Here is a 14,043-nt window from a genome sequence, read left to right as displayed (position 1 = left end):
GATACAGCTAACACAAAATGGCCATGTATATGTCACCAAAAATCGGCAACTGCAGTCCCAAGCACTTTATACTTAGTGGCCATACATCCCGAGGCTTAGAATTCTCGACATGACGGAAAAGTGTAATGGCATCCCTGACTACAAGTCTACAACTCGGATCAGAGTTCAACAAATGTATTGCAACATGCGATTAGTTGAGAGCAAAGTCTTATAATTCAAGTAGTGTGACAGCGAGTATGCGAATCGATGCACGCGCTACTCCTCGAAGCGAGACTGAGCTCTTGAGCAGTCCACCTACCATTCCAACTCAGTAAGCCGCACATGAGCGAGCATCATTCACACGTCTTCCGACTATTTCTCGCCCTCTGTCCCCCTAGACATCTTTCCTTCTTGCCCTCTAACTTGAAAACCTTGCACGGGCAACACAACGGCGGTGATCCTCGCCCACTTCATCTCACTTGTGTTCCTCCACGCATGGTTAACGGCACGCTGGACCAATCCGTCCCCTGGCTTCAAAGTTCTCGTCTCGCCCGAGTCCAGGAGCACTTCAACCTCTCCCTCAATTACAAAGTTGTAGTTCAGACTCATGCTGCGATGCATGGGCGAAGTGTATGCCGGCGGAAGATCGACGATTCTTGCTGCGGACCCATCGGGGACCACGATCCCTGGAGGGTCTTGGATGAGATGCTCGTACGCGCGGATATCCTTGGCAGCCGCTACGTCAACCGGAAAACCTTGCGTTAAGTAATAGTCAAAGATTTTCATGCCATCGGGGAACTCTCTGGCAGGTGGGTTGTTGTCTACAGTAGTCTGGAACACAGATATGCCGTCATCTTCGTTGTGGCCTGTCACATACCGGACGATATGTCGGAGACCGTTTGGGTTTGACATTGTTATTGATGGTCGTCACTCTGATGAGACGGGTCGATATTGTTTGCTTTTTCTCTGAGATGATTGCTCTTGTAAGACTTAGCGGCGATGGGTTTGTAAGTCTTGGAGTTTGCCAACAATTTACAACCAAACCGCTGGAGCTGGACCAAAGCTGTTGCAGAAGATGAGAGTTGTAGTATTGGGTTGAGTGAAACAATATCCAGCTCGCAGGAGCCCCGAGCTCCACGGTTGAAACAAAGCTTTCGTGCGTGATCCTGCTCGAAGAAGTGCTTGAAGGCCGGGCGGATCTTGGGCCAGACCAAGAGCATAGTATATTCCACTATTCCTAATAAGTTCGGTAAGTCAAACAATAGCGGGTGTGTTTGATCTTTGCCGAAAAAACCTAGAATAGCATTCCTCTCTGAACGCCGTACGGGAATTCCTCCGAGCGTAGAGTGGTTGATGATTGGAAGTTGGTTCGATTCGCCAGATCCTCCGTTTATGACCCTCTCGTGCCTTGATCACAGCTATTTGGCGATTCGGCGTCTGTGTTGATGAACCTTCAATCCACTCACTAGCTGGAAGAGTACAATGAGATGGATCTTACTCAACTTAAACGAAGTCAGAACATATGAGCATATTTCAAATGGGGCTCAAAAGGTAAGCTCCAAAGAACCGAAAGACATCATTGACCTGTAAGAATGTTGCGTCCTAGCTGAACGAGTGGAATTTTTCATCTCATTTACACGGGTCAGAACACTACCATCTGCAAGAAAGAAACAGCCCAAATGCGACCCCTCTAAGCCAACAACGTAAGAAACCCCCCAATCGCGTTGATCTCACAACAAAATCACACAACTGCCCATTTAGACCTCTGTCTTGCTTGATCCAAAGCTCATATTAGACACACTGTGGGCCTGAATCACGCAGGTCAACTGAACCTCGTGAGTTTTAGCCGGAGGAGTTATCGACACCAGTAGTAGAGCGACCACCCTTGTCCGACAAGTTCTCAACACCACGGACGCCGCGGTACTCGCTGAAGTCGAGCTGCAGCATCGCAAAATCCCAGTTGCGTGATAGGGCCAGGAAGCCGACCGCCGCCACTGGCAAGAGGAGCATATCGAGGATACCGAAGAAGATGAAACCACTGGTGACGCCAATAACATGACCACCATCACTCAATGCGAATGCAACAGGATATAGCAGCCACATCAAGTTGACCCAGCCAGACAGGATGATATAGTGGCGACCGATGCCAAGGACTTGCGCTGACTCACGGCTCTCATTGATAGTGCTCATTGCGACAATGACGTAGGCGAAGGTGCCGAAAGCGAAGAAGCCCCATTTGTAGCTGGTGGCGGTATAAGCGGCAACAAGGTAGGTGATGACCCAGAACCATGAGAGTACAATATTCAGGATGATGGTGGTCCACGAGATGCCTGATAAGAGACCAAGCGACAAGATCAACGCCGGGAACGAGACAACCCAGTTAATGTACCTTGCATAGAAGATCTGTCGGGTCAGCTGGTTGGCCTGTTCGAGAGCTGTCCAGCCCAGGTCGGAAGCTTGAGCATAGTATGTCGCTGCCCCAACCAGAAGTGCTGTGGACAAAGTGTAATTGAAGACTCTTTTGCTCTCCGGGGCTGTGAAGGAGGGGACCAAGCAGACAAACTAAACAAAAGCATCAGTATATGTGTCAGGGAAAAGGGCTCGGGACTCAAATCAAGTTAAAGGACTTACGAAGGAGAGTATGTAGACGGCCGTGACAGCCCAAAGCCAGTCAGATCCGTGTTCCGAAAGAGCCAGGTCAGCTCCAGTCGAGGGATTGACTTTCAGAGCATCGTTTTCCCGCGGGAAGAGATCCATTATGATTTAAAAACCCCTGCGTTGGTTTTTGGGGTTGAGATGTGTCTAGTATGTCCTTTATTCTGGTGTCAAAAGACAGGGATGTTGTTCAAGGCTAGGTTTGTTAGGAAAGTGTTGAAGTAGTGAGGCGGCGAGAACTCTGGAGACTGAGAACGTTATAGCTGGGACACCCGTCTTGACATTGAAACAATGGGCGACTGGCATGGGCTGGCTTGCTCCCATAATATAACAGTTAATCTAGGATATTCATGTACACGTTTAATCATGGGATAAAGATTCTCCGTTAATTTATCCTGCTGGCAAGACGCCGGATAGATTAATATATCCGATACCTGTACACTGTAAGTATCGGGCCCATAATTATCAAATAGCTAGAGACGAACATGAATAAAGCCGGGAAGTATCTGAAGAGTCAATTTACGGAGCAGGTGCTTGGACTTCTGTCGACTAAACATAACCGAGTCCCATTCTCAAGATGTTCTGTCGGTTCAGCAACGCTTGAACAAGTCCAGCTTCTTCAGTCGTTTCAGCTTTCTACTGGCTCGTCCTCTACAGACTCAGTTCAGCTCTTAAAGTTTCTGTGCAGATGGCAGGTCTTTTCCAACGATGAATTTGTCCGGTATGGCGGTGGGGTCGTCGACCACTTTTTCTCCGCCCCGCCTCAATACGTCGCTCGGAGCATGATTCGACCGTTGCGGAGACAACTTGTCTAACCAGTACGGAGTAATAATATCCATTGGACTTATCCATGTTTCCTTGGAGCTTAAGTGGGACCCACAGAGAAATGCCGACCCAAAATGGCAAGTCCGAGGGGTTCTTCCGATCACAAGAGGATAGAGCCAGAGCAGGGCGTTTCCCCTCTTTTGGACACACACACTCGGCTGAGATCGCCTTGGCAATAATTGCGGCTCCAACAACACCTCTGGGGCTGGTCGACGGAACTTGCACACACTTGTGAGAAGACCGCCTTGGCTAATTTCTACTGCCATTTTACAGGAGGTCAGGATCATCTGCGAGAATGAAGTTCTTGCATTCATTTCGCAAGGCGGCGAGATCTGTATACCTCAAGCTAAGTCTGAGTCTTAGAAACTCACACCAATCGATTGCCTACATACCGGTCAGGAGCGGTTAATGGCAACCCGAACCATGTGTCGATTAGCTGTGTGCCTTTACCTCTGCAACCTGTTTGGTGCATTATTCGTGGGGTCCCCGGGTTTGGGACCATAGCCAGCGCGGGGCAAATAGACTCCAGGTTTGTCTCGATTCGCTCGGCTCAGCAATTCCTGCAGCCTATATCTTATACCTAGTCTCCTCCCGGCTCAACCACGCACATAGATCCTCAACAGCAAGACAAACAACGAAGTTATCAGTATGGGTGTCGATATCGTCCAGCAAGAGAACATCGAGCAGATCTCCATGGTGGGAGAGCAGAAACCCTCCATACACAAGATCGGCGAGGAGGTGCTTGACTCCCGTATCCACGACGACCACGGTGACCCTCATGGTGCTGCGCTAAACGATGTAGACGCCGATGGCAAAGTCAAAGCCACGACCTGGGCGGCAGTGTTCTTCCTCGGAATCACGTACATATCGTCGCTCAGTTTCACGTTGAATTCATTCGCCTCCATCGCGACCTCGGTGGCGATGGAACTCCAGGGCAACCTCAACAACCTGAACTGGGTTAGCGGGGGTTTCTCCTTGGGCGGCAGCGTCGCCTTCGCCCTTGCCGGCGGCTTCAGCGACTACCTCGGCCGAAAGGATGTCATTGTCACCGGTCAAATCTTCCTACTGATCGGACACTTGGTTGGAGCCACGGCGCAGAGTTTCGAACAAATCATTGCCGCTATGACGCTTCTGGGAGTTGGCACCGGGATCACATTTGTGTGAGTCTCCTTACGTTCAGGCCGCCTGCGGTTTTGAACGACCTGAATTATTAATCTGGCTTTTCTTCGCAGCATCTATGTGGGTATCTCAGAGATTCTACCCAATAAGTGGCGATCGTTCGGCATGGCTACAACCGAGATCAATCTGACCGTGTTGGGCACATTCGGCCCTCTAATGGGTCGCGGTCTCACCCAAAACGCTACGTGGAGATGGCTCTTCATCCTAGGTGAGATCGTTGGGCTCATCGCCGTCGCGGGCACAATTATCTTCTACCGCCCTCCGCGCCGGATTTTTCAGGATCGCACAAAACGCCAAGTCCTGTACGAGTTGGACTACGTAGGGATCTTCCTCTACACGGCTGGAGTGACAGTCTTTCTCCTTGGCTTGGGTTGGCCTGGGACCCGCTATCCATGGCGGAGCGCCGCCGTTATCGTGCCATTGACTATCGGTGGTGTGTTGTTCCTGTGCACATTCGCGTGGGACTTCTCTGGACGGGCGGCCAGACCGCTTTTCCCTTACCGGCTGTTCCGAAAATTCAGAGAGTTCACTTCTCTGATTATCATCATGTTCTCTTCAGGTCTCGCGCACATAGCGTTGACTACGTTCGTGCCGCAGCAGATCGCGTACGTATTCACATCCAACCAAATCACTGCCGGCTGGTACAATGTCCCCACTGGAATTGGTGCTCTCATTGGGGGTGGCATGCTAGGGGCTCTTGTTCCACAGATAAAGCACATCCCTTTACAACTGCTGGCTGCCAACGCTATTCAAGCTCTCGGATGCGGTCTTTTGGTTGTTGTCACTCCACACCGCATTGCCGGAGGCCTGGTTATCCAAGGCATAGCAAATATTCCTTTCCCTTGGGTCATGGTGATCGGCTACAGCACGGTGGGCCTGCATGTGCCTCAACGCGATATTGGCCTCGCATACGGACTGCTTGGAGCGGTCCGTTATCTTGGCGGAGCTGTGGGAAGTACCATCTTCAACACGGTGCTCAACGACAGAGTGCCGAAAAGTGTCCCAAAGCGTGTCGTGGAAGCAGTCCGGCCGCTCGGATTCCCCGTGGCAGATGTGGGCAAGCTGATTGCAGCCATCTCATCGAGGCATTCTTCAGCCTTGGCGGGATTCCCTGCTGAAGTGGTGGCAGCTGCAACAGATGCGATGCGCTGGGGATATAGCGATGCCTTCAGATATGTTTGGTATGCTTCTATCCCATTTTTCATCATCGCCTGTGTTGTCTCTCTCTTCGTTCTGGATCCTTCGCCGTATTTCACGAAGCACACCGCCGTCGAGACCGAGGATGGGGACGTTGCAAGTCGTCTGAAGCATGTCCGGGCTCAGGATCACGGTCATAGTCAGAGTCATGATTATTGTCCCGAGAAGGCTACCATCCAGGAGAATTCCTGAGCGGAAGCTCGAGCAAATAGGTTCGGAAGAGAAGAAAAGTGTTCGGTGTATCCGGGTATCAAAATGGGGGAGAATGGGCAGCAGTTACAAGCTGGATTGAAAACCAAGTAACAATGGCTAGTTTTTTGAACGAGCAGTACTCGATAAGTGCCGAAGTCTGGTAATGTCGTGCATGCAAAAAAAAACTTAGTAGACTCCGGAGTGACAAGGAACAGAACCGGCGGTGCAAAGAATATCACAAATATTCAACCTGGAATCTTTGACCTTTTCAAAGCCCTTTAACCTGAGCAAACCTGAGCCATTTTGTAGTAGCCTTGAACAGAAGATCCTCGCAGGACACACTAGTTTACATTTGTTTAAACGCGGGGCTCACGACCTCGAAAGAGGCCATGCCGCCCTCAGTTCTATTTATTCCAAAGAGGCCCCTCTGGCTATTACAACCACACTCTTTCTCGCATCTTTTAAGATGCTACTCCATTAATTCAATCTTCGCGAACATCCGAAACAAACTCCACGCTTCTCCAGAACAAGCGCATCCCAGTGGCTACCACAACCACTTGGCCCCATAATTGGAGATGACATGTGTGGCGAAATACCCTGATCCAAGCTTAGGATGGCTACCTTATCGGCCTCTAATCACTAATCTTTATTTGGACGAGGGTCGACCTTTGAAGGAAGTCATGCAGATCATGGAAACTCAACATGGCTTCAAGGCAGCGTACGCTCTACGTGATCGAAAATGCATAAGCCCAGCTGACGACTGTAGTAAGAAAATGTTCAAATCGAGACTTGATGCTTGGGGCCGTTGCAAGTACAATAAATCCATCGATGTGCAGCAGATTCTTTTGCAGCGTGAGAGGCGGAGGGCTGTTGGAAAGAAATCAATCTTTGTTCTCCGAGGACGCCCTGTCGACATGGCCAGCATTGAAAAACATGCAAAACGGAAAGGGCTCAACGTGAGTCTAGGAGAGCCTGCACCGGATAAATTACCTCGCCGCCAACGCCATTGCCTTTGAATGCCCCTACCCAATTGCGGAATGTGGAACAACTTTCTTGCACTCTCTCAGTGCGTTCATGGAAGAGTCTCTACGATCAGGTGTGTGGAGTTCAGGCACCAAAATTACAGGAGTCACGAGTCTGCGCGGCCTAACGTATCCTAGGAGCGCTCGGGATGAATTTTTCCTGCCCATTGATATGGGCATCCAGATGTATAGTTGGGAAAATATGACACAAGCTTATCGACAGTGGCGACGGGCGTTCTGCAGACTACCCACCATTGTACGCTCGAGAAGCCCCTCTCAACTGCTTTGCCCGCTTGAGGTCGTTGCCCGCTTGGCTGAATGTAAAGACGAGGTTGAAGCTTGGTTACTTCGCTACGTAGGCGATCTCGTTAAGAATGAGCGAGACTACTGACACTCGGCTGGTATTGCTCCAAAGCCTAAGTCGACTGGCAGCAGAGAACTTAATTGCGCTTGTGAGAGCATCCTACGATTGCGCCCGGAAGGCCTTCCGCCACCACTTTTCCGGCGAGTCGTTCTTTCTACTGGACGCCGAAACTCTCCCAATGGACTCTAGCACGAACATATCAAAAGATGCAGATCTCGTGAACTCACGACTCAACGGCTTGATCTCAGGTTGGGATGCCGACGAATACAAGGCATTACGATCTGCAAGGGCCTCAATGGGGCTTTTACTTGTTGCTGGAAGATACACAGAAGCAGAATATGTTGGCTTGAATTGCCTTACAAGACTGCATCATATTCAATATGACGGAGTTATCGCGGCCGCGTTTTCATACACATACGGGTACCTGATACACCTCTACCTATTGATAGAGAAGTACGAGGAGGCTTAGCGCAACTTGGCCATGAGAGTCGAAAACTCCTTCCATATGCTGGAATATCGCGAGGATCTTCCGGAACGCTTTCCGGTCGAGACGTACTTTCAACTGACCTCTCCGGCACGCAAACTCGGCAGGGATTCGGATGCAGACAGATGGAATCATGAATACAAAATTCTCAAATCCCGGACCGATCAATTAGCCGAGAATGAACTCTCATGTCTGCAGGAAGCACTTAAATACAAGGCCGACCAAGTAGGCGCACTCGTTGGAGCTGTAAAATCTCAGTCGCTCTCCATTGCTGAATCGCAACTGGATACAGATATTGAAGGAAGTCTAGCTTCCCCACCATGTGAAGGTCACATTCTCGATGAGCTGGAGACTTCGAGCGAATAAGTTTCCGAGAGAATGCCTTACCATTCCATAACCTCTACATGGGCGGCATATTCAGGGGGGCCCGATGGAGGCCGCCCAGAACGAAGGAATCCCAGAGTATTAATTGATCCTATACCTGGAGTTTGTTAGAGATCGAGAAGATTGAACTTGTGGATTCTCTCTTTACAAATGGTGCGGTAAGATCCCTATATGCCCGAAGGGAGCCACGAAAAGAAGAGGTTGGGCATGAATTTCCCACAGAGCGGACTAGGATTCGATCTCGGCGCTGTCGACATCAGAGTATCATTCATGGAGCTAGTAGCAGGATTTCGACTGTTTAAGAGCAATCGAGTTATCAAAAATCTTAAGGTAGAGAGCCACAACGCCCTATTTTATGCCCCCTTCATCTAATGCCCCCTTCATCTATCTTGATTCTCCATCACTACCTAAAGTGAAAGAGAATTTAGACACGCGACCGGCCCGCAGTCTGTTGGCGCCTGAATGTTCAACTTGGGGCCTCCATGATTAGCTTGTGTGTCGTTGTGGCTTGCAAAACGGATGTAACAGTTACTCAGATTATGTACATTCAAGTTGCTTCAAAGGGTGAATGAACTCATTGTTTCGCGAAGGAGGAGCGCAATTAATTAAAAACAGAAGTAAGAGGCAGTGTAGTCACCCCTAAGTCGATGATACCACAAAGATCCTGGATTGTCTGTGATCCCAGAGTCAGGTTTGACCATGGTTTTGGGGTCAACTCGAGATTTCAATCTGGACTTCAATACAGTGAGATAGGCGATGTATCGAAGAACTTTGATGTAACAGCAACTCCCAGCAAGAGAGTTGATTACAGACCTCGCAAACTTTCAGCAGATCGATCCCAGCTTTGGTCAATGACCCTTCTGCCTAGATTTTGGTATATTCTTCCTTCCCAGTCCCTTACCATCATGTCCAAATGTCTACTCATACTCCCCTGAAACGGTTTCGAAGGTCGTTTGTGGCTTGTAATGACACCATCCGCATGCGGTGTTCTTCGGATCATCTTTGAACCCGATTTGCCGCAATTCCCTCCCAATTTCCTCGTAATACATGAGGCTGATGATTCCTTTCAGTAGGACGTTCGGCCCGACAAGTCGAACAATGCCAAATGGCGCAAGAGCGAGTTCTGCCTTCTTGTAGTGTGCTACATAAGCAGTCATATGCAGTGCTATTGCGCTCCACCTCAGCTGCAGTCGGTACTTGTCCCATTTCTCATTGTCTTTCTCGAGAAGGGATTGATGGACCAGACTCGCTGGGCTGAGTTCGAATCTTCTGTCAATCAACAACAGCGATTTCAATATACCGAGCCCAAGATCATGCAGGATGTGGGGATGCACCACCAGGTCCATGTCAGGTTTCGCGTCTCGAAGTAGAGTGAGCCGATGAGCCAGCAGCAGTGAGAAGGTCGTTGATCGAAGACAGCGATTCACAACACTCGGGCTAGTATATTACTTCGTATGCTCAAGTATCAACTCGAGAAGAAGGCTACTGGGGAAATATGTATGCTCTTTGGAAGAGGTGGGAAGAATAACTTGGTCGAAGGCACCATGAATTGGGAAGAAATGGCTCTCTGTTCACATGACCTGCTCAGAACTCAACAATTTTCCTCGTCCGGGTGCGATGCCGGGTCACCACTCCACAACACCGATCGGGCCATTCAAGCGGCTTTGACATCTCGAAACAAAAATTGTGACACTTCCCATCTCTCAACACTCACTAGTCTGCCCGGCTAGGGTCGCCTCAAAGCAGCGAAGTACGTCTCCTGGTCCTCCACCTCAGTAGAATGCATCTAGAACTATTGAAGTACATTACGGTACGCTGCCACCAATCGTAGCGGATGTCCAATTTCTCATTCCAGTAACAGTTCCAGAGAAACACAGAAGCGGGGATGCCGAGATGTCCTACGTGTTCAAAGCTGTGAGACAGGCCCAGCCAGCCGTGTCGGGAAAACGAGCCAAGTGTACACAGTTCTCAGCTGACGTATGATCGTACTACATTCACAGATGTTTCCAATCTCTTGCGGTGGATTCAGGTGTGGATAGAATTCCATCGTTCGCACTACATAGCCAGAAATGATTCGTTCTGCATAGAATACTGGTCTGCAGGAAGATATGTTACAGTATACACGCGGGTTGGAATCAGTCCGGGTTCCACATTTCCGCATTTGGCATCATAACCTGAACGGGAAGTTATGGCCCGATCGGGTTGGCCTCCGACACAATTCCAACTTCAAATTTGTGAGTACCATCCTCGCAAGGCTTCAGTTGATTTATCAGCAAGGAGACTGGACAGTGAGTGCTACCCTTCTGCCTCGACTATTTATCTTCGTGAAGGAACATTGCAATCACCTCTTGCTTGAGTACCAAGAAAATCGCAAGCACCTTCCTGTGCTGTCCGCTACATTGCACAAAATATTTGGTCATTATCCAGTCCCAACGCCTCAGATTCGACATAATGGCTCCCTTCCATATCGGTGCGCTAGTGTACGACTACCAGGTACTCGATGTTATGGGCCCTTTTGATTTACTCAACTCATCCGGCAAGACTCTCCTCAATGCTATGCAGCATTATGTCCCAATAGACAAAAAAGTCCTCTCCGACGCGCCGGACTTTGTGTTCCATCACATTGGCGAGACTCTCGACCCCGTCCACCTGCTCACTAGCTCGGTAACCATCGTTCCCACTAACACCATCGACGATTGTCCCGAATTGGATGCCCTTCTCCTCGGCGGTCCCAATCCCGTATCATTCACGCTTTCACCAAAGTACGCTGACTTTATCCGCCGCCACGTCGCCGCCGGCAAGCTTGTCTTTACGACCTGCACTGGTTCCTTCGTGCTGGCAGCAACCGGGGCCCTTGACGGCCGAACGGCCACAATCAACAACCAGGAATTTCACTGGATAAAGAAGCGCTATCCCAATATCAGCTGGACGAAGGAAAAGAAATGGGAGATTGATGGCAACATCTGGACAGGGAGTGGTGCAGTGGCGGGAATGGATATGGTTTCCCATTGGATCAAGGAGAATTATGGCCTGGATGTGCTTACGCAAGGAGCGAGTGGACTGGATTACGAGCCGAGGGATGTGGACGGGGCTTTTGATACCGTATTGAAGCAGAGGTATGATGCTCGTGGGAAGCGGCTGCCCGCACATGTATTTCCGTGATCGATGGCCAAAGCACATGGTAAGGATTAGGTGTTCTAGACACGAGAGACGGCAGGAGAACGAGTTTACCAGACTTTAGAAACGAATGTACTTCGTTCACTGCTTACATTCTTACCGCATCATACTTCATCTTCTTCCACACGTCACCATATACGATCGCCCCAACACGGGTGCTCGACTTCCTAAGTAATGCTCTCTGCTTTTCGGTAATACAGACCAGTGGCAATAGATTAGCAGGTTTTCAGTTACTAATATCATGTGTTAGTCATCACTCTCGTCTCCATCAACGAAGGCTCCCATATTCAGTCTTGATTAAGCAGTATAAATCTTGCAGATTGAATGGAGTATAAATTGGCGGAAGTGTATGTGCAAAGAGTTGCACCCCATCGGTGCACCCAGGAACTTGCACAAGATAACTTCATTAACAAAGCTAACCACGTAGCTCGCCAGACGTCTGCCACCATCCCGACCAGGACCTTTGCGGACATCCCTACACCCCAGTCGACGGCCGCTGTTAGCAGAACCGATACCTCGGGGACAAGCTCTTCCGGATGACATGACACACAAGTCAAGCGCCTGAGCCCATGGCTAGGCCTAGAGGATCCGTGTCCTTGTTTTGCAGCCAAGCGATATCGACAATCTTCTTTCTCGCCGCACTCCTCGCCTTCAAGTCGAAGACAAATGGTTTCGGTTGCACGTTGAAGCCAGCTGTGTAATCATACAGAGGAACTTCAACCCCAGGCTTCTTCGAGATCTCTGTAGCCCAAGCCATTCGTGCAATAAGCAAATGGAGAGAATTCTCCGCAATGTTCATGCCAGGACAGATTCGTCGACCGAAGCCGAACGCGGAGAAGTTTTGAAGATTTGGGAACCTATCAAGCGGCTCGCGGTAGGTGGGATATCCGGGGAAGAGCCACCGATCTGGATTGAATGTCTCTGGATCCGGGTACAGCTCAGGATCACGATGAATAGCCCTAAGACCACGTCATTAGGTGCTAAATTTCTCACCGGAAGGAGGATTCGTACCACTGATTAGCGTGGATATTGGTGCCGGCAGGAAAGAAGAAACCCTCATACACGTCGTCCTTGATCAGTTCATGGGGTACTCCACCAGCAGTCACTGGACGCCACCTTAGAGTTTCTTTCGCGATAGCTCGAACAGTGGGTAATTGAGGAATATCGCCAAAATTGGGCAAGCGTTCGTCCCCCACAACTCGATCAACCTCCTTTTGCATCTTCTTCAGCCATTCTGGGTAGTGACACATGGACAAGACGAAAGACATCATTGCAGCTGCAGTCGTTCCAGCTCCCGCCTCGAAAAGGGTACCAATCACGTAGGCCCCTTCATCGTCTGATAGACCAAACTCTGACTGTCTCTCCAAGAAGGTTCTGGAGAAACACTTAAGCGCTTTTCCATTTCTCATCTTCTCTCGCACTTCCAAAAGCAATTCCCTAAATAAGTTGATCTCGAAGTTATGTAGTCGTGCTGCTTCTTGCTTGAAAGGCGCAAGCCAAGCTGGTAGATGCATCAACATAGGGAAAGTATCGACAAGGTAAGCTCCAGGTGAAGCAACACGCTCAACCGTATGAACGACCTTTAGAATATCTCGAGCATAAGGCTCTTCACCTGATTCAATCTCTTTACCATAACCCAAACGCATAATGAGAGCACTCGCATATCGTTCGAAGAATAGCTCATACTTCTCAGGCGCCCTGAGTAAGTCGTACAACATCCGTTCGGACTCCCATACTTGTGTAGGTTGATATGAGGTAGCAGCTGCATGCATTGTCATGGTGTGCATCACTTTTCTTCCTCGGCGCCACAGTTCTAGCACTCATCAGTCTCGGGCCTTTGACTAAGGACGTCCAATCTCACCTCCATAAGGAAGTAGTAAAGGCCTTAGATTACGCGACATTAGCTGAGCCGCCATGGGCAGCTGTTCTCGTGAGGAATAAAGATTTCCACGTTCGCGAAGGAGGTCATTAGCTATCTTTTCAGTTGAGACGACAACATGGTTCCGCCCAAAAATGTTGAGACGAAATATAGGCCCGTGGTGGTCCGCCCAGCTTTTGAACCTGATCCAAGAGTGTTGAAGCGGTATGTCTAACAAGTTGCCGACGAGAGGTTTGCCTGTTCCTTGTCAGTCGCTTCAACCCACCGGACTTGTAGCTTACCTTTAGGACCAGGTGGCAATCTCGCTCCATCTGGAATTCCGCTTCTCTGATCAAGTCTGTGAAACAAAATTCCGAGGACAACAAGGGCGACAGCTCCAAGCGCAAGGAACGACGGCATTTCAATTTGATGGGCTTGGCACGAAGTACGATGGGACGGTAAGTGTTGAGGCTGCGACGGAAAACTGAAAGCACGTTGTTTAAGGGCCGGGCCTGGTGATTGATTTGGTAGTCGAGTTGACTTTCTCGATATAGTGCTCCTCTTAACTGGTATATTGCCGTTGGTAAATCTCACGCGACCAATACTCATGCAAGACGTTTCACGAGAATGATGGCTTTCCTCACAGACTGTGTTGCCGATGCAACTGAAACTGAGGCAGGGATTTAGGAACTCGCAGTTGAGCTTCTATTAAGTCTCTCGTCAGAAA

The 14,043-nt window shown here is 49.6% G+C and overlaps 6 protein-coding genes across 6 annotated transcripts; 2 read left to right on the top strand and 4 right to left on the bottom strand.

The window, feature by feature from the left end:
- Positions 1-351: 351 nt before the first annotated feature.
- Positions 352-891, bottom strand: A1O5_10598 (uncharacterized protein; the record flags this gene model as incomplete). The annotated part of the gene is made up of 1 exon (XM_007751174.1): positions 352-891. One exon carries the CDS (start codon positions 889-891, stop codon positions 352-354), a length of 540 nt encoding a protein of 179 aa, XP_007749364.1.
- A 930-nt stretch (positions 892-1,821) lies between these two features.
- On the bottom strand, positions 1,822-2,736 carry A1O5_10597 (uncharacterized protein; the record flags this gene model as incomplete). The annotated part of the gene is made up of 2 exons (XM_007751173.1): positions 1,822-2,541; positions 2,611-2,736. The coding sequence occupies 2 exons, from the start codon at positions 2,734-2,736 to the stop codon at positions 1,822-1,824; spliced, it is 846 nt and encodes a 281-aa protein (XP_007749363.1).
- Positions 2,737-4,107: 1,371 nt separating this feature from the next.
- On the top strand, positions 4,108-6,027 carry A1O5_10596 (uncharacterized protein; the record flags this gene model as incomplete). The annotated part of the gene is made up of 2 exons (XM_007751172.1): positions 4,108-4,619; positions 4,692-6,027. The coding sequence occupies 2 exons, from the start codon at positions 4,108-4,110 to the stop codon at positions 6,025-6,027; spliced, it is 1,848 nt and encodes a 615-aa protein (XP_007749362.1).
- Positions 6,028-9,204: 3,177 nt separating this feature from the next.
- Positions 9,205-9,720, bottom strand: A1O5_10595 (uncharacterized protein). The gene has a single exon (XM_007751171.1). The coding sequence runs from the start codon at positions 9,485-9,487 to the stop codon at positions 9,278-9,280; it is 210 nt and encodes a 69-aa protein (XP_007749361.1). The 5' UTR covers positions 9,488-9,720; the 3' UTR covers positions 9,205-9,277.
- A 1,012-nt stretch (positions 9,721-10,732) lies between these two features.
- On the top strand, positions 10,733-11,443 carry A1O5_10594 (uncharacterized protein; the record flags this gene model as incomplete). The annotated part of the gene is made up of 1 exon (XM_007751170.1): positions 10,733-11,443. One exon carries the CDS (start codon positions 10,733-10,735, stop codon positions 11,441-11,443), a length of 711 nt encoding a protein of 236 aa, XP_007749360.1.
- Positions 11,444-12,011: 568 nt separating this feature from the next.
- A1O5_10593 (uncharacterized protein) lies at positions 12,012-13,236 on the bottom strand (the record flags this gene model as incomplete). The annotated part of the gene is made up of 2 exons (XM_007751169.1): positions 12,012-12,417; positions 12,470-13,236. 2 exons carry the CDS (start codon positions 13,234-13,236, stop codon positions 12,012-12,014), a joined length of 1,173 nt encoding a protein of 390 aa, XP_007749359.1.
- Positions 13,237-14,043: the final 807 nt, after the last annotated feature.

Source organism: Cladophialophora psammophila (assembly GCF_000585535.1).
Source record: "Cladophialophora psammophila CBS 110553 chromosome Unknown aczJe-supercont1.20, whole genome shotgun sequence".
Classification (NCBI taxonomy): domain Eukaryota; kingdom Fungi; phylum Ascomycota; class Eurotiomycetes; order Chaetothyriales; family Herpotrichiellaceae; genus Cladophialophora; species Cladophialophora psammophila.
This window is presented reverse-complemented; position numbering and strand designations above follow the sequence as displayed.

Coding starts and splice junctions, on each gene's coding strand:
- A1O5_10595 (XM_007751171.1), bottom strand. CDS start 9,487: ATGGGACAAGTACCGACTGCAGCTGAGGTGGAGCGCAATAGCACTGCA.